At 42.0% G+C, this 20635-nt stretch overlaps 1 protein-coding gene across 1 annotated transcript; it reads left to right on the forward strand.

Annotated features, from left to right (window-relative positions):
• Positions 1–347: 347 nt before the first annotated feature.
• On the forward strand, positions 348–16544 carry LOC145341559 (extracellular calcium-sensing receptor-like). Its single transcript, XM_080186536.1, has 6 exons — positions 348–556; positions 1309–1600; positions 5432–6265; positions 7518–7745; positions 9170–9293; positions 15634–16544. Exons 1-6 carry the CDS (start codon positions 348–350, stop codon positions 16542–16544), a joined length of 2598 nt encoding a protein of 865 aa, XP_080042662.1.
• Positions 16545–20635: the final 4091 nt, after the last annotated feature.

Here is a 20635-nt window from a genome sequence, read left to right on the forward strand (position 1 = left end):
AGCATTCGTTATTTACCAAATAATTTGGTCTTCCATGTTTGCCATTTTCATTGCACAGGGTGGAATTACAGGAAAAAGAATCCTTTCATTCCTGCTCTCAGCTTAATTCCCCTTTTTTCCAGTGACTCAAGCTAATTTGAACAAAGTTTAACTAACTTAGGTGCAGACGATGGAACACAATTATCAGACAGTGCTGCAGGGGTTGCTAAACCTGAAGTACACGTGGGGCTTCTGTTGTTTTAATTATGTTTTTGATGCTTATTCAGTTGTCAATAATAACTCAATATAAGATAAGAAACCTACTGTTCGTAACTGTCCAACAGCTGACTCTGCCAGTGACAATTGCAATGTATTTGCTGTGTTGGGTGCTACTTGGTTTGGTGGCCTGTGTGTTTGCCAAAGACGATCTAAATTGCAGGCTCCAAGGAAGATTTAATTTGCCGGAACTCGCACAGGATGGGGACATCATCATCGGTGGCATTTTCCCCATTCATTATCGAGGAGTGCCTGCTGAGACTTCCTACCAAACCCAACCAGAGACACCGAGCTGCTTAGAGTGAGTGTGATCTTCTGGATGATATTATTGAATAAAAATGGAGAAACAGATAGAGACTCAAAGAGATTTCAGGAAAAAGATCGACAGAGTAGATGCAAACTTACTGAAGGCAGAGAAATGGAAGGAGTGCATTGAGGCAGGAGTCAGAGCCACAGACCTGAAGCCAAAGGAGATGTTGTTATGAAGGGGAAGCATTTACAATGAATGTACATTTCAGTTGTCTCTAAATTAATCTCTCGATCAAATAAATGGAAATTCACATCTGCCACAGTAAAAAAAGCAAGCTGCACTATTTATTTTTCATTTCATTAATATGCTTTAGTTACTCTCATACCCTTACTCCATTATTTCTTGAGAGATTGACACAGTGAGACAGTGGTTAGCACTGCAGCTGCACAGTGCAAGGGATCTGGGTTCAATTCCCAGCTTGGGTCACTGTTTGTGTGGAGTTTTCTCCGGCTGCTCCGGCTTCCTCCCACAGTCTGAAAGACGTGCTGGTTCAGTGTGTTGGCCATGCTAAATGCTCCTTTAGTGCACCCGAATATTCGCCGGAGTGCAGCGACTTGGGAATTTCACAGTAACTTCATTGCAGTGTTAATGTAAGCCTAGTTGTGACAATAATACATAGAAAATACAAAATTAAAATTAAGAGTATGCTCTCAGTATGCCTTGCTGGTGTAACAGTGCATGAAAGACCCGGATACGTAAGTACTTATGAATATGTGCCTTTTCCATGCTTTTGTTTCCAACAGTTTTAACCTGAGAGCTTTTCGCTGGGTTCAACTGATGATCTTTGCTATTGAAGAAATTAATAATGACCCGAAGCTTCTCCCCAACATCACGCTGGGCTATAAGATTTATGATTCCTGTGCCACCCCAACTTTGGCGATTCGAGCGGCCCTGACAGTTCTTAATGGTCAAGAGGAAAATGTTACATTTTTGAAATGTAATGAAGGCTCATCAGTGCATGCAGTGATCGGTGACGCAGGGTCCACACAATCCATAGTAATTGCCAGGACAGTGGGCCTGTTTGGAATACCAATGGTAAGCAACAAAACATTGAACATGAAACTGCTTGTCAGTTTGCTTTGATTTGCTTTGATTTATTATTGTCACATGTATTAGCATAAAGCAAAAAGTATTATTTCTTGTGCGCTATACTGATAAAACATACTGAAGGAAACGAGAGAGCGCAGAATGTAGTGTTACAGTCATAGCTAGGGTATCGAGAAAGATCAGCTTAATGCAAGGTAGGTCCATTCATCAGCGTGATGGCAGCAGGGAAGAAACTGTTCTTGAGTCGGTTGGTACATGATCTCAGACTTTTGTATCTTTTTCCCAACAGAAGAAGGTGGAAGAGAGAATGTCCAGGGTGCGTGGAGTCCTTGATTATGCTGGCTGCTTTGCCAAGGCAGCAGGAAGTTAGACAGAGTCAATGGATGGGAGGCTGGTTTGCGTGATGAATTGGGCCACATTCACAACATTTAGTAATTGCTTACAGTCTTGGGCAGAGCAGGAGCCATACCAAGCTGTGATACAACCAGAAAGGGTATTTTTTTATGATGCATCTGTGAAGCTTGGAGAGAGTCATAGCTGAAATCCCAAATTTCCTTAGTCTTCTGATAAAGTAGAGGTGTTAGTGGACTTTCTTAATTATAGTATCAGCATGGGGGGACCAGGACAGGTTGCTGGTGATCTGCACATCTAAAAAGTTGAAGATCTCGACTCTTTCTACTTCATCCCTATTGATGTAGACAGGGGCATGTTCTCCTCTTTGCTTCCTGAAATCGATGAAAATCTCCTTTATTTTGTTGAAATTGAGGGAGAGATTGTTGTCACCGTACCAGTTCACCAGATTCTCTATCTCACTCCTGTACTCTGTCTCGTCATTGTTTGAGATCTGACCCACTACCGTGGTGTGGTCAGCAAACTTGAAAATCAAGTTGGAGGGGAATTTGGCCACACAGTGTATAAGGAGTATAGCCAGAGGCTGAGAACATCACCTTGCGGGACATTGGTGTTGAGGATGATAGTGGCAGAAGTGTTGTTGCCTATCTTACTGATTGTGGTCTGTGGGTTAGGTAGTTCAGGATCCAGTTACAGAGGGAGGTGCCAAGGTCCATGCCATGCAGTTGGGAGATGAGTTTCATGGGAATAATGGTGTTGAAGGCTGAGCTGTCGTCAATAAATAGGAATCTGACATAGGTGCCTTTGTTATCTAGTGCAAGGCCAAGAAAATGACGATTGCTGTGGCTCTATTGCAGTGGTAGACAAACTATAGTTGATCTAGGCAAGTCGGGAAGGCTGGAATTAATCCATGTCATGACCCGCACTTCATAATGATGGATGTCACAGCCACTGGACAATAATCATTATGGAACACTGTTTGGCTTTTCTTAGGTACTGGGATGATGGTCATCTCCTTGGAGCAAATAGGGTCATCAGATTGTTGCAAAGACAGATTGAAAATGATTGCAAATACTCTGTAGCATAAGAATTTTCCAGTAGCTTCGAGGTTCAAGTGTAGCAGAAATTTAGAACTCATTCCCCCTAAAAGGCTGTGGGTGTGAGGATAATTGAAGCTTGAAGACTGATATTTAACTTTTTATTAAAGCCATGAACCACGACAGTTAAATGCACATGAGGTACAAATCAATTGAATATGAACCAGGTGGAACTGAAAAGTTTGAATGGCCTCTCCTGAGTTTAATATTCCTCACTCATTCTGAGCCATATCGACAAAGAAACACCGAGTTTTGATTATTTTGAGCTGAGTTAATAAAAGGTTTGGATAAAGTAGATGTGGAGCGGATGCTTCCTCTTATGGGGCATTTGAGGATGAGAGGTCATAGTCTTAGGACAAGGGGCAGAAAATTTAAAACAGAGTTGGGGAGAAACTACTTCTCCCAAAGGGCTGTGAATCTATGGAATTCACTACCCCAAAGTGCAGTGGATGCTGGGACAATGAGTAAATTTAAGGAAGAGTTAAACAGATTTTTGAGTTCAAGGGTTATTGGGAGAAAGCATCACACGGGGATGAGGAGCATATCAGCCATGACCAAATGGCGGACTGACTCAATGGGCCGAATGGCCTACTTCTGCTTATATTTTATGAATGTATGATCTATAACTAAGCTGGGTTTTGGCAGGATGAGGGGCTGCAGCAATAGTTGGCACTGTGTGTAGGAATGAAATATTGCCCAGACTTACATTACTGAGCCCTACCAGAAGAGACATGAGCTGATGTTGGGAAAGATGGGCCTGCATTCAGCCTTGATGTTTCAGAGTCTCACAGCCTGCACTGAAGCTCACACAAACTGAAATAGTGGAGGCCACCTTTCTGGTTTGGAATTGAATGAGGTAGAAGAGAATTTGAGAGAAGGGGGGAAAGCTATACAAATTATGAAATTAGATGCAAGCAATGTTCAGTTTAAACAATTCTACATTCTAAATTTGTCTCATAATGTTTTTATTGGGTATCAACACTCAAATTAATTCTTAAAGTAGTGAGATGAACACATCCAAATCCTGCGAAATAAATGTGTGTCTTCGTGTACAAAGATGGATTCAGTGACAAAATGAAGCAACAGCTATGAAATCTGTATTCAAACCCAATACACAGAAACAGAATTAGCATCTTCCCTCCATTCTGGTTGTCAGCATTCTGTGTGAAATTGATTAGTTTCAGTTCCTGGTGTGCTACAATCCACAGTCCACACTGGCGCCTATTGCTAATCTCACATGTTATCTATTACTGGAAACGAAAGGGGTCAGACTGGTTTGTTGATCTTTGAAGATTTGCCCTAAGGTATAGTGTTAAGGCAAAACAGCTTTAATCTGCAAGTACCCTGAGATCTTGACACTGCCAAAGAATTTCTAAAAGAAAAAGGTTATCTATTTCCAGATGCGAATATCCATCTCACTGCTACTTGGAAAATTTCCGACTATCATACATTTTTTGGTAGACAATAGCTGACAAATTACAATAATTAATAATAGTGACCAAGGACAAAAAGCATTCATTTGACACTCCTTTCTCCACTGGTCAGGGTTGATTAAGGTCTTCTTAAAATAAGGAGAGGACCAACAAATCTGATATGAGAGAGAACATTTTCACACAGCGAGTGTTCAGGTCTGGAATGCACTGCCTGGTTATGTGATGGAGCTAAGTTCAATGGAAGCATTCAGGAGGGCATTAGATTATTATTTGGATAAAAACAATGTACAGGAGTATGAGGAAAAGGCAGAGGAATGGCACTAAGTCATTTGGAGAGTCAATTGAGACATAATGGGCCAAAGGCCTCCTTCTGCTCCATAACAATTCTGTGATTCTGTGCAATTATCACATTATCCTTTGTTGCAAATTTGGCAAATTTGAGGCTCATTATTGTTACAAATGCGTGTGTGAGCTAATTGGTTAGGGTTGTTAAGGTTAAATTTTCCCACAGGTCCAAATAATCATAGAATCACAGAAATATACAGCTCAGAAGAAGCACTTTGGCCCATCGAGTCTGCACTGACACACTAGGAACATCTGAACTCCCATCCAATCCCATCTGTCAACACTTGGCCCAGAGCTCTGAATGTTCTGATGTGTCAAGTGCTCATCCAGGTACTTTTTAAAGGATGTGAGGCATAACACTGATGCCATGGACCGCATGATAGGACCCTGATAGATTTACTCCCATTGAATTCAAGGGAAATTCAATGGGATGAGACCATTTATCAGTCGGCCAATCCGCAATGCCAATTTTACATTGTGGCAGCAAATTGAAACTCTGCTTCTTTGTGAATGAACAGTTTGTAGTCTGGGCTTTTTAGAAGATAATATAAGTATTAAAATAAAAGTTAATTCTCTTCTTTATGTTTTCACAGATTAGTTATGTTTCTTCGTGCGTGTGTCTGAGTGATAAAAAGGAATTTCCCACTTTTTTCCGGACTGTACCCAGTGATTATTTCCAGGTCACAGCGTTTGTGCAGCTGGTGAAACATTTTGGTTGGACCTGGCTGGCAGCGTTCGGATCCGATGATGATTATGGCCACCTGGGAATTTCAGCCTTCGTGGAACAAGTCACTAAAATTGGAGCCTGCGTCGCTTTCTCGGAATATCTTCCCAAAGTTTACGACAAAAAGAAAATCTTGCATCAAGTCGAGCTCATTAAGAAGTCAAAAGTCAAAGTTATTCTTGTCTTTTCTCCCGAGATAGACCTGAACTTCTTGGTGGAAGAACTTGTACACCAGAATGTCACTGGACTGCAATGGTTGGCAAGTGAAGCCTGGAGCACAGCAACATTGCTCTCAAAAGCGGCCAATTCTGATGTTATGGGTGGGACATTGGGCTGGGCAATTCGTAGAACTGATATTCCAGGGATTAAACAGTTCCTGGTTAGGCTCCATCCAAATAAGTATCCAGGCAATGAATTCATTAAGCAGTTTTGGGAAGCTGTGTTTCACTGCACATGGACAACATACAACAGCACGGAGAAAACAAGGCTTGAACCTTTAGAACATGAGTGCACTGGACAAGAAGATTTAACAGTTGCCCAAAACGTATTCACTGATGAATCACAATTGCGAATTTCGTATAATACATATAGAGCTGTTTATGCTGTGGCCCATTCCATACATAATATGTTACAGTGTAAAAACGGCCAAGGGCCATTTGTCAATAAAACATGTCCAGATATTTCAAAACTTAAACCTTGGCAGGTAAGTTGTATCTTATTTAAAATAACAAATTACATTCATCCATTGTACAAATCATGTGAGATCTGAAGTGTTGGCTCTGTCTCGCTCCACAAATGCTGCCTGACCTGCTGAGTTTTTTCCTAATTCTTCCTTAGGTTGCAGGCATCTCTGGCAAGGCCAGCATTTGTTGCCTATCTCTAATTCTGCTTCAGCCAAATTGGTTTGCTGGACCATTTCAGAGGGTAGTAAAGAGTCAACCAAATTGCCATGGATCTGGAGTTACATGTAGGCCAGAATGGTAGATTTCCTTCCCTAAAGAGACAGATGAGTTTTTACAGAACTAAATGATAGCTTCATTATAAGAATTACTGAAACTAAATCTATATTCCTGAATATAAATTGAATTCCAATAGCTTTCTTAGTGGGATTTGAACCCAGGTTCACAGTGCATTTAAGTTAGGTACATGGATTATTAGCTCACTGACATTACCACTGCACCATCATCCAGTCTTGCTATTCATAGCTCAGACTTCTAGTATCCACAGTGTTTTGCTTTTGTACTACTGTGTTATCCAAAATTAATAATCCGGTTATTTAGCTTATTTCTACCTATGGGAACCCACTAGACTCAAATTGTCTCTCGTTTCTTACATTACAAATTGAACAACATTTCAAAAGTTTGTAATTGATTGCAGAGAATTTAGAGAAGTCGTGGCTGGAATTTGCTGACCATTCATGTCAGCTGGATTATCCCATCCCAATGAGTGGAGATTTGCCTTGTTACCAAAATCTCCATCTTTGTTGCAATGAGAGCGTGGTGTAATGGGCAGTAACATCAGACCCAAAAACCTTGGGAGAGGCACTATAGAAATGGAAGATTTCTTTATTGTGAGGCCAATTAAATGCCAATTATTGTCAGGTGGCACCATGGCATCTGGGGAACTCATCTGACTTTATTCAAATAGTGTCACGTGATCATTTACTTACACTTGAGAGAGAGAGAGATGTCCATCTGAAAGATGACATTGCCAATGGTGAAGCTTGATACATCACTGGAGTGTCAGTTGAGGTTATGCAGTCAGGCTCTGGAGTGGGGACCCAGAACTCGTAACAGAGACAAGTATCTAAAAGACACCTACAGCCACTCCAAAATTAAGTGTAATTTACAGCATACTGTCAGCACTGTAGTGAATTCAAATGACACAATGTTGGTTTTAAATATTACAGGTATCACAGTAAGACCATAAGAATGTTCTGTGATTTCTTTGCAAAGGTTCTTCATTACTTAAAGAAGGTGGAATTCACAACTGCGTTTGGAGATGAAGTGAGATTTGATGCCAGTGGTGATCCTCTAGCAGCCTATGATCTCCTGAACTGGCAGCTGGCAGCAAATGGGAACATTGAGTATGTTAAAGTTGGCCAGTATGATGCATCTGTCGGTGCAGGGAAAGAACTTGTTCTAGAGGAAGAACGCATAGTGTGGAGCGGAGGACAAAAAATGGTAAGGCACAAATATGTAAATAACTTATTCAGTGAGACTCGAAATTTGTGTGGCAAAAGTCACTATAGATGTAAGGATTATGTTCAGCAACAACTAATATTCACCACTGTAAGAATGGGAAAGGTTAAGAAATGGACTAGCGAATGCTGTTCGTATAGTGTCAGAGACAGAGATTGTGGATTCTCAACATAATGAGAGGAGCCCAGTTAGAGAAAAGACAAAAACGTTCAGGCTGATATAAAGACAAAAGAGAAAAATTTGGAAGTTATACAGAGTGTTGTTGGATCTTGACTTTATGCAATATTATAAATCAGGTGAATGTGAGGTGGGCAGCCCATTTTGCAGCTTTCCCTATTTTGATGGAACTAAGAATCAATACCAATCTGCCAACTCACTGCCTCCAATCTGCATCACACAAAGTTGAGGTCTACCACAATGAGAACCAGGAACAAAATGAATCTGAACAAAAGATGAATGCAGATAGAGAGATGATGGCAAGAGAGATTTTGGTTAGTCAATTTCTGGTGTTTCTAATGATTACTGCAATCCACAACATACAACAGAGAAAGCTACTCTGTATCAAAATACCAGCCATCAGTTCATTTTTGTACAAATGACGGGTAATGAAACGAATCTTATTTGTAAACACCTATGTACACATACACCTAGAGGGATCTAGGTGTATGTGTACATAGATCCCTGAAAGTTGGGAATCAAGTAGATAAGGTTGTTAAGAAGGCATACGGTGTCTTGGCGTTTATTGGTAGGGGGATTGAATTTAGGAGTCGCAGCGTCATGATGCAACTGTACACAACTCTGGTGCGGCCGCACTTGGAGTATTGTGTGCAGTTCTGGTCCCCACATTACAGGAAGGATGTAGAGGCTTTGGAGAGGGTGCAGAGGAGGTTTACCAGGATGTTGCCTGGTATGGAGGGGAGATCCTATGAGGAGAGACTGAGAGATTTGGGGTTGTTTTCGCTGGAAAGAAGGCGGCTAAGAGGGGACCTTATTGAAACATATAAGATGATTAGAGGTTTAGACAGGGTGGATAGTGATAGCCTTTTTCCTAGGATGGAGAAAGCTAGCACGAGGGGGCACGGCTTTAAATTAAGGGGGGGTAGTTATAGGACTGATGTCAGGGGTAGGTTCTTTACCCAGAGGGTGGTGAGGGACTGGAATGCCCTGCCAGCTGCAGTTGTAAATGCGCCTAGTTTGGGGGCGTTTAAGAGATCTGTGGATAGGTTTATGGACGAAATGGGATTGGTTTAGATTAGTGGGTTAGTGTTTTTTTTTAAAAGCTGGTCGGCGCAACATCGTGGGCCGAAGGGCCTGTTCTGCGCTGTAATGTTCTACGTTCTATGTTCTAAACCAGCATAAAATACACACGTTATAAAATGGAATCTTACTGTTCCTTTCACATCCAGGTCATTGAGTCAAAGTGCAGTGAAACCTGTCAACCCGGAACAAGGAAAGGAGCCAGAGTTGGGCAGCCAATTTGTTGTTATGATTGCATACCCTGTGCTGAAGGTGAAATTAGTAACCAAACTGGTGTGTATATCTATCTATATACCTATCCATACATGATTGTCTATCTATCCATTTATCTACATTTATTTAGCTATATATCTATATTTATCTCTCTGTCTCTATCTGTCTGCCTAATCACATATCTATGACCTTGAGGGCAAGCTGTATGTTAATTTGTTTCAAACTCAGCTAATGCTCTGGGGACCCAGGTTCAAATCCCGCCAGGGTGGAATTTGAATTCAATAAAAATATCTGGAATTAAGAACCTACTGAAGACCATGAAACCATTGTCGATTGTTGGAAAGACCCAACTTTCAGTGAGATATTAAATGAGTACTTTGTGTCAGTATTCAACAAAAAGAAAGACTTTGTGGACAATAAGTATGGGTAAGGGTGTGTAGATACTTTGGGCCATGTTGAGATCAAAAAGAGGAGGTTCTGGGGCTCTTGAGAAACATTAAGGTAGACAAGTCCCCAGGGCTTGATGGAATATACCCCAGAATACTGAGAGAGGTAAGGGAGGAAATTGCTGGGGCCTTAAGAGAAATCTTTGCATCCTCACTGGCTCCGGGGAGGGTCCCAGAGAATTGGAGAATAGCCAAACTTGATTCTTTGTTTAAGAAGGATAGCAAGGATAATCCAGGAAATGACAGTGGTAGGGAAATTATTGGAGAGGATTCTTCAAGACAGGATTTACTCCCACTTGGAAAAAAGTGGACCAATTAGCGAGAGGCAGCATGGTTTTGTGAAGGGGAAATCATGTCTCACTAACTTGATCAAGTTTTTTGAGGAAGTGATGAAGGTGATTGATCAGGGTAGGACAGTGAATGTTGTCTACATTGACTTCAATAAGGTCCCTCATGGCAGACAGGTGCAGAAGGTGAAGTCACATGGGATCAGAAGTGAACTGGTGAGATGAATACAGAACTAGCTCGATCATAGAAGACAGAGGGTAGCAGTGCAAGGGTGCGTTTCTGAATGGAGGGCTGTGACAAGTGGCGTTCCTCAGGGAACCATTGCTGGAACCTTTGTTGTTTGTAATATATATAAATGATCTGGAGCAAAATGTAACTGATTTGATGAGTAAGTTTACAGTTGACACAAAGGATTTGGATTTGCGGATAGCGATGAGGACCATCAGAGGATACAGCAGTATATAAATCGGTTGGAGACTTGGGCGGGGAGATGGCAGATGGAGTTTCATCTGGACGAATGTGAGGTAATGCATTTTGGAAGGTCAAATACAGATGGAAAATATGTAGTAATTGGCAGAACCCTTAAGAATATTGATAGGCAAAGGGATCTTGGTATAGAAATACACAGGTCACTGAAAGTGGCAACGCAGGTGGAGAAGGCATATGGCATGCTTGTCTTCATCGGCTAGGGGATTGAGTTTAAAAATTGACAAGTCATGTTGCAGCTTTATAGAACCTTGGTTAGGCCGCACTTGGAATATAGTGTTCAATTCTGGTCTTCACACTACCAGAAGGAATGTAGAGGCTTTGGAGAGAGTACAGAAAAGATTTACCAGGATGTTGCTGGTATGGAAAGCATTAGCTATGGGGAGAGGTTGGAGAAACTTGGTTTGTTCTCACTGGAATGACAGAACTTGAGGGGAGATCTGATAGAAGTTAACAGGATTATGAAGGACATGGACAGAGTGGATTGTCAGAAGCTTTCTCACACGTGAAAGAGGATTGGACTTCAATCGCAAACTTTTAGTAATTTCTTGAGCCTTGGGCAGAACGGAAGCCATGCCAAACTGGGATAATGCTTTCTAAGGTGCATCTATAAAAATTGGTGACAGTCCTTACTGACATGCCAAAGTTCTTCGTCTTCTGAGAGAGTAGAGGCATTGGTGGACTTTCTTAATTATAGTGTTGGCACGGGGAGGTGCCAGGACAGGTTGTTGGTGATCTGGACACCTAAATTCTTAAATATCTCAACCATTTCTACTTTGCCCCCGTTGATGTAGGCAGAGGTATGTTTTTCACTACGCTTCCTGAAATCGATGACAATCTCTTTCATTTTGTTGACATTGAGGGAGGGATTATTGTCGTCGCACCCATTCACAAGATTCCCTATCTCATTCCTGGACTCTGTCTTGTCATTGTTTGAGATCCGACCCACTACAGTGGTGTTATCAGAAAACTTCAAAATCAACTTGGTGGGGAATTTGGCCACACATTCATAGGTATATAAGGAGTATAGTAGAGAGCTAAGGATGTAGCCTTATGAGGACACAGCCTTGTGGGGTACTAGTGTTGAGGATGATCATGGAGGAGGTGTTGTTGCCTATCCTTACTAATTGTGATCTGTGAGTTAGGATGTTCAGGATCCAGTCACAGAGGGAGGGGCCAAGCCCCAGGCCACGGAGTTTGGAGATGAGTTTCGTGGGAATAATGGTGTTGAAGGCTGAGCTGTAGTCACTAAATAGGAGTCTGACATCGGTGTCTTTGTTATCTAGGTGTTCCAGGGTTGAGTGCAGGGCCAGAAGGTGGTTCTGCTGTGCATTTGTTGAGCAGTGGATCCGGCCAATCCGGCTGGCTGGAATTCATTCATGCCATGACTAACTTATGAATGATCCCCTATCCTAATCCACTTCACTTTCCCAGAATCCAACAAACAACTCCAACAGTGTTTTTTGGGTTTTACGCATGGTGAGTCTTCACCCAACATTGGGTGAATGTTGCGGCGGGTGATGTGGTCATTACGTGGCATTAACTGCCTATTAACTATCTCAAGAAGCAAGAAGACAGATGGGCCTTCACTTACCCCTCCCACACAATTCAATAGCACCCGCCCCCCCCAAACAAAAAACCCGCTTGGGAGAGGGAATTAAATTCCGCCCTGTTTCCAGCTCCCTCATGCTGCTGATTTTGCTCCAGTGTATTTCATACTGAGCCATATGGGATGGATACAAATAAGATTCATTTCATTTGTGAAACACTCAATTGAGTGCGAAGAAACTTAAGAGGAGGTCAATATCGCACAGTTTATATCAGCTAAGAGGACAGGAAATACTGCAGACTGTAGATGAAAATAATCAGTTCAAATTCCACAGTTCATAGATATTTCCAGATCATAGAACCCTTCAGCATAGAATGCGGGCAATCAGTCCATTACGGCTCTGATGGCTGTTTGAAGATTTATCCAACTCCTTACACTCCCTTGTTCTAGCATCAAGCTCTGAATTTTCCTCATTAAGTATTTACTCAAATTATTTGGGAAGTTAACATTGAATCTAATTTCAGACAGCGTATAGCCGATGATATATTTTGTCACATTACCCCACTTGTGTTTTTGTCAATTCCATTAACTCTGCAGATGTTGAGTAGTGTTAACTCCCAGTGGGAACAGTTTCTCCTTCTTAAATCCACCAAAACTTTTCATGGTTTTGAACACCTTCATTAAATCTCCTCCTAATCTCTTCGCTTGAAGGAGAACAATCCTAGTTTTGCAAATCTCTCCACGTAACTAAAATATTTGAGCAGATAAACCTGTACTTTTCATTGATGAGATTTGGGGACCAGCTGAGTAAGTAACCTGCCAGCATCTGTAAGCCACAAATAAGTTTAGCAATCCCATCCGATTATTTGTAACCAGTTTAAGTTGCAGTTGATCAATGGAAGAGCAAAACAATTCCAAACTGACAAATTCAAATAAAGTTTGTAAACTTTCAGGTGACAACGTAGAACATAGAACATAGAACACTCCAGCTCAAACAAGCCCTTCGGCCCACAACTTTGCGCCAATCATATCCATACCTACCAGGCCTATCTATAACTCTCAATCCCATTAAATCACATGCACTTATCCAGAAGTCTCTTAAAAGGCCCCAGCGAGTTCGCCTCTACCACCACCGACGGCAGCCGATTCCACTCACTCACCACCCTCTGAGTGAAAAACTTACCCCTGACATCTCCTCTGTACCTACTCCCCAGCACCTTAAACCTGTGTCCTCTCGTAGCGAACATTTCAGCTCTGGGAAATAGCCTCCAAGAATCCACCCTATCTATACCTCTCAACATCTTATAAACCTCTATCAGGTCACCTCTCAACCTTTGTCTCTCCAGGAAGAAGAGACCTAGCTCCCTAAACCTATCCTCACGAGGCATGCCTCCCAATCCAGGCAACATCCTTGTAAATCTCCTCTGCACCCTCTCAAAAGCTTCCACATCCTTCTTGTAGTGAGGTGACCAGAAATGTGCACAGTACTCCCAGTGGGGTCTGACAAGGGTCTTATAAAGTTGCAGCATTACCTCCCAACTCCTAAACTCAATCCCTCGATTAATGAAGGCTAGCACACCATACGCCTTCTTGACCACATTCTCCACCTGCGAGGCTGATTTAAGGGTCCTATGGACGCGGACCCCAAGGTCCTTCTGCTCCTCAACAGTTTGGGAGTTTGGGATGTTCTGTCTACCAGGTAAAACACTTGACAAATCAGGTTAAACAGTCAGATAAAATTGGGAGGAATACTTTCAAATCCTATGCAATATAGGCTTGAATCTAGGGTGGGGTGTGCAGATGTTCTGTGTCATGTCATTATCAAAAAGGAAGCGGTATTGAGCATATTAAAAAACATTAAAGTAGATAAGCCCTTGGGTCTGATGGGATCTACCCCTGATTACTGAGGGAGGCAGGGGCGGAAATTGTTGGGGCTTTGACAGAAATCTTTGTATCCTCATTGGCTACAAGTCAACTTCCAGAAGACTGGAGGATAGTCAATGTTGTTCCAGTGTTTAAGAAAGGCAGCAGGGATAATCCAGGAAATTATAGGTCGGTGAGATTTACATCCATGGTAGGAATATTATTGGAAAAGATTCTTAGGGACAGGATTTACTCAACTTCGGAAACAATTGGACTTATTAGTGGCAGACAGCATGGGGAGATCGTGCCTCCCTAATTTGGTCGAGTTTTTCAAGGAAGTGACAAAGATGACAGATAAGAGAAAGGCAGTGGATGTTGTATACATGGACTTCGGTAAAGCCTTTGACAAGGTGCCTCATGGTAGACTGGTACAAAAGATGAAGTTACAAGTGACCAGAGGAGGGCTGGCAAGAAGGATACAGAACTGGCTTGGCCATAGAAGACAGAGGATAGCATTAAAGTGGTGCTTTTCTGAATGGAAGGCTGTGACTAGCGGTGTTCGTAAGGATCAGTTCTGGGACCTTAGTTGTTCGTAGTAAATATAAATGATTTGGAGAGAAATATAGCTGGTCTGTTTAGTAAATTTACAGACAACACAACAATTGGTGAAGTTGCAGAAAGTGAAAAGGATACAACAAGATATATGTTGTTGGAGGCTTGGGCAGAGAAATGGCAGATGGAGTTTAATCTGGACAAGTGTGAGATCATGCATTTTGGAAGATCCAATGCACGTTGGAATTATATAGTAAGTGATAGAGCCCTTAGGAGTATTGACAAACAGAGCGATCTGGGCATACATGTCCACCGATCGCTGACAGTGGCAATGCAGGTGGATAATGTAGACAAGAACACATATGGTATGCTTGCCTTCATCAGGCAGAGCATTGACAGGTCATGCTGCAGCTGTAATAGAAACTTAGTTTGATCTCATTTAGAATATTCTGTGCAATTCTGGTTTCCACACTACCAGAAGGATATGGATGCTTTGGAGAGGGTACTGAAGAGGTTTACCAAGATGTTGAATGGTCTGGAGGGTATTAGCTATGAGGAGAGGTTGGATAAACTCAGTTTGTTCTCACTGGAATGACAGAGGTTGAGGGGTGACCTGATAGAGGTTTACAAGATTATGAGTGGCATGGACAGAGTGGATAGTCAGATGCTCTTTTCTGTGGTGGAAAAGTCAAGTTCTAGGGGACATAGGCTTAAGGTGCATGGGAAAAGGTTTAAAGGAGATGTGCAAGAGGGTGGTGAATGTCTGGAACGCGCTGCCCAGGGAGGTGGTGGGAGCAGGTACGATAACAGTATTTAAGGGGCAATTAGACAAATACATGAATAGGATGAGAATGGAAGGATATGGACTCCATAAGTGCATATGGTTTTAGTTTAGGTAGGCATCATTATCAGCACAGACTTGATGAGCCAAAGGACCTGTCATTATGCAAATTTTTTTTGTTCTTTGGTTCTTTGATGGTCTGAATGGCCTCCTTCTGTGACTCAGCATCCTATACTTCTATGCATCACACATCCTGAATGTTCAATGGGAAACATTGAGCAGCAATTTACAATGTTAAAAGTTCTTCAGAAACCATTATCAAAAGGCATGAAAGGGAGCAAGTGTTTTGGGGCCTGTTGTATGTCTCCTGTTTGATAAATAGAGATAGGTTTATGTTGAAATTGGTTGAAAAATGTTCTGTGTTGTCTTCTGCAGATTCAGTGGACTGTTTGGCATGTCACTCAGATTACTGGCCAAACCTAGAAAGAGACACATGCATTCTCAAGGAAATTGAATATTTGTCATTTGGAAGCACCATGGGAATCATATTAACAACACTATCCTTAGCTGGTACTTGTATATCACTGGCTGTTGTTGCTGTTTTCTACCATTACAAGAATACCCCAATTGTCAAAGCAAACAATTCTGAGTTAAGTTTCCTTCTTCTATTTTCATTGGTACTCTGCTTCCTCTGCTCCCTTCTCTTCATGGGTCAACCCACCATCTGGTCCTGCATTTTGCGACATACAGCATTTGCTATTATATTTGTCCTTTGCATTTCTTGCATTCTTGGGAAAACTATGATGGTATTAATGGCGTTCAGTGCAAGGCGTCCAAACAATGATGTGGCGAAATGGTTTGGCCCTCTACAGCGAAGACTGGCCATATTTTCTCTGCCATCAATTCAAGTTGTGATATGTATTCTTTGGTTGACCTTATCGCCCCCATATCCTGCAAAGAATACTGAACATAGTCGTGCAACCATTATATTAGAATGTGATGTGGGGTCAACAACGGCCTTCTATTCTGTGTTGGGCTACATAGGTTTACTATCTGCCATGTGCTTTGTTCTTGCATTTCTAGCGCGTGAGTTGCCAGACAGCTTCAATGAAGCAAAGTTTATTACCTTCAGCATTCTGATTTTCTGTGCTGTTTGGGTCACTTTCATTCCAGTTTACATCAACTCTGGAAAGTACACTGTAGCTGTTGAGATATTTGCCATATTGTCTTCTAGTTTTGGTTTGCTTACCTGTATATTTGCTCCTAAGGTTTATATCATTCTAGTGAAACCGGAACTGAACACCAAGAAAAATTTAATGGGCAGGCCACCCGGTAACAAACTTTGAATGCTAAAAGATTAATAAACTTTGCTCTGTCCAAAAACAAGGCATATCAGTGTTCTGACTTTTATTTACTACAATGCTAAAATTAGTATTTGTCACTTTTACATAATGGCTGTAGAATTGAGAAGATTCCTTGGAAAATGTATGAGTACAAATAAACAACAAGAGACAAATGCAAGTGTTCATTTACTCTTCCATTCATGAATCCTATTTAAGCACTGTCTTGGCACAGTGATTTCTGGCAGCTCTGTGATTAACATCTTATAAGTTTGTAAGTTCATTAGATATAGGAGCAGAATTAGGCCATTCAGTCCATTGAGTCTACGCCACTATTCAATCATGGCTGAAATGCTCCTCATCCCCATTTTCCTGCCTTCTCCCATAACCTTTCAACCCATTACCAATTAAAAATCTGTTCTACTCCTCCTCAAATTTACTCACTATCCCAGCATCTACCACACTTTGGGACAGTGAATTCCAGATTCACAACCCTTTGGCAGAAGTTGTTTCTTCGCAACTCTGGTTTAAATTTGCTGCCCCTTATCTTAAGACTATGACCTGTCACCCTAGAATGTCCCACAAGAGGAAGCATCTGCTCCATGGCTACTTTATCCATACCTTTTATCATCTTGAATACCTCAATTTGATCCCCGCTCATTCTTCTACATTCCAGAGAGTATTGGCCGAAACAGTTCAACTTCTCTTAATGCAACAAACCCATCATCTCTGGAATCAATCTAGTGAACCTCCCCTGAACTGCCTCCAACTATATCTTTCCTCAAGTAAGGGACCAAAACTGTGCACAATACTCCAGGTACGGCCTCACCAATGCCTTGTATAGTTGCAACAATACTTCCTTACCTTCATATTCTATTCCTTTAGCTATAAGTGCCACCATTCCATTCACTTTCTTTATGATCTGATGTACCTGCACGCTAGTTTTCTGTGACTCATGAATGAGGACAACCAGATCCCTCTGCACCGGACCACCCTGAAGTCTCTCCCCAATTAGATAATAAGTCATCTGTTAGGAATGGGTTAATGGACCTTCCAATTAAGTCCTAATTCAATGTCAATTGATCAATAGAAGTCACTGATATGTAAAGGGGTTACAGGTGGCACTGACTGTTGAAGGAGAATTGTATGTGGAGTTGGATCAAAGAAATAAAGGTAGTTTATGAAGAAGTTGAGCTCTTGTCTCCTTTACTGGACTATAACTGAGAGACTCAAACATCACCTTCATATTTCTCTGACCAAAAGGCATGACCTCACACTTACCCACATTAAACTCCAACTGCCACATTTTGGCTCACTCTCCTAACCTATCTATACCCTTTTGTAAGGTTTTGTAAGCCATTAATGCAATTCGCACCCACGTCTGTGTAAATGCCCACTTTACCAAGGCCCAGGAATGGCGGCAATCCAAATCGCGCCCGAAATGGGAGCAATGGTGATTTAACTGTATTTGCATGCATTTAAATTTAATTAATGAACTGCCCGCCCAACTTTATCAGCATTTCCCCCTTTACCACCACGTTCACCAACCCGAATCTGTTTGGGGGTGGGGGAGTGGGAATGAGGCCAGATTATTCTCTGCGGGGGAGGGAGGAGTGAGGCCAGATCATTGTCTGCTTGGGGGGAGGGGGTGGGGGGAGGCAGGTCACATCTATCTCTGGTGGGGAGTGGGGGAGCAGGGAGGTCTGATTGTTGCCTGGATAGTGGGGGAGGTCTGATTGTTGTCTGGTTGGGGGGGGTGCCAATCATTGCCTGGTGTTGGGGGGGGGGAGGTGAAGGGAGACGGGTCTGATCATTCTCTGGCGAGGGGGTGGGGAGGGAGGAGGAAGGGATCGGATGTTCCTCTGGGGGGGAGGTGTGTGGGGCCAGACCATTCTCAGGGGGCGAGGCCAGATCATTCTCTGGGGGGGGAGGGAGGAGGGAGGCAGGTAAGATGTATCTCTGGAAAGCGGCCTGATCGCTCACCCTTTCTGTTACGTCTGACTTGCCTGTTCCTATAGGAATGGTACTAGGGTCCTCCACCATAAAAACTGAGGCAAAGTATTGATTTAGCATCTGTGCCATTTCAATTTTTCACACTACTAACTCTCCAGTTTCATCTTCCAAGGGACTAACATTCACCTGAGTGAGTCAGTTCCCTTTTATATACCTATCAAAATTGGTATCCCTTTTTGGTATTTTGCATTAGTTTTCTTTTGTACTTTACCTTAGCTCTTTTTATTACTTTTTTAGTATCCCTTTGTTCATGTTTGAAAGTTTCCCAATCTTCCAGCCTGCCACGGCCTTTGCAATATGGTACACCTTAGTTTTTGTCTTTATATTATCCCTAACCTCCTTGTTTAGCCATGGATGTTTTTTATCACCCCTTACCATCTTTCTTCCACACTGGGATATATTTTAGTTATGAGGAATTGAACATCTCCTTAAACAACTGCCACTATTCATCCACTGTCCTACCCTTTAGTCTTCCTGCCCTAGTCAGGCCAAACCTGGCCTCATGCCAATGAAATTTCCTTTCTTTATTTCCAGAACGCTAGTGTGGGACTCCACTTTCTCAGCCCCAAACTGAATTTTGAATTCTATCGTACAACGGTCACTACTCCTGAGAGGATCCTTAACTATGAGGTAATCAATTACACAATACCAAATTTGTCTTTTTAAATTATTTAACTTTTTTTATACCTTTGCTTATTATCTCAATCTAAATGCAACATATAACCAGTAATTTAATGCAATTTCAAATTTCACACAAATTCAACTTTAGCAGATTCCCTATTAATCAATTAAGTCAAAGCCTTCCTGTGACATCGCTTTTCAGCTCCCCCTCCCCCCAGTCAAATCGGAATCCCGCAAATCCCATAGATAAGTTTTTTATATCTGTTACCTTCTCAGCCTGCTCTCTGGCTCAGTCCCACTCAGTGAAGACAATTCAGAACTAAATAGTGATCCATGCCGATGGAGCCAGACAAAGATAGGAAACAGTGGAGGTAAAATCGAACTTGGGTGAGAGGCACAAAATAGGCAGTGGTGGAAATGGTCCCCAAATTTGCATTTCACCTTATTTTTTTTGGGGGGGGGGTCTTCAGTATAACGACCAGTGCACAGTGGTTAGCAGTACTGCCTCACAGCACCAGGGCCTGGCTTGGGTCACATAAGAACATAAGAACCAGTAGCAGGAAATTTTGAATGAACACACATATTGCTTCAATATGAGCTTTGGGAGTTTGATGATGAGGGGGAAACCTTCCAACATTTGTCCAGTTATGAGTTTTGATGAGTATCTGGATCGTAGGGAATTCTCTCTCTTTACGCACACCCGAGTGAGATTTGTTTATTTCTCACCATCACTGGAACATGGCCTTGCACTTTTCAGCAGTTTGCTCCGTTTAAGTTAAATTGCAAAATTTCCACTCATTTGAAAGCTGGAAAATGAATTTTTCAAAGGCAAAGGGGTGTAACCTTGTAACAAAATGAGGATTCTGCTTCTTTCTTTCTGTCTTTCTCTTTTCTTTCTTTTTAAAATGAACTTCCCAAACAATTTCTCGGCAGTTCTGATCAGAAACCATCGACTTGAGGCATAATTTGTTTCTTTTTCCGTGGGTGCTGCCAGGTTTGCTGTATTTTCTGCCTGGGCGCGATCTTACTGGCCGTTCACACCTCGCTCCCGTTGCAGTGAAGTTGGAGAATTTGACGCCCAGTCAATTCTCTGTTTGCTGCAGCGAAATGGGAAAATCCCACCGACGTGAATGGTGGTAACAATGCAACCTTTGTGTTTCAAACTTCCTCTGTTGACAGATACTCAAAATCTATCAGTGGATTGAGCACTGCATGGCAACGACTTCTTAAAAATGGAAATTTAGTGGCTCATTAAACCTGGTTCATAACACACCCTCGCTGTATTATCTATCGATATTTTCTCAGGAGCGGGGACTAGCCGAGCCGGGAATAACTCCTGTTACCTGCCTTGAGGATAAATCCAGTATATCAGCTCCCTTGCCAGGATACTGGGCACTGATCTGTATGATGCACTGGATATATTCACACAGCAGTTGGATATTGATGGAGTGGAGTCCATTTCT

This window comes from Carcharhinus amblyrhynchos, chromosome 3 (genome assembly GCF_965287045.1).
Source record: "Carcharhinus amblyrhynchos chromosome 3, sCarAmb.v2.hapA, whole genome shotgun sequence".
NCBI lineage: Eukaryota > Metazoa > Chordata > Chondrichthyes > Carcharhiniformes > Carcharhinidae > Carcharhinus > Carcharhinus amblyrhynchos.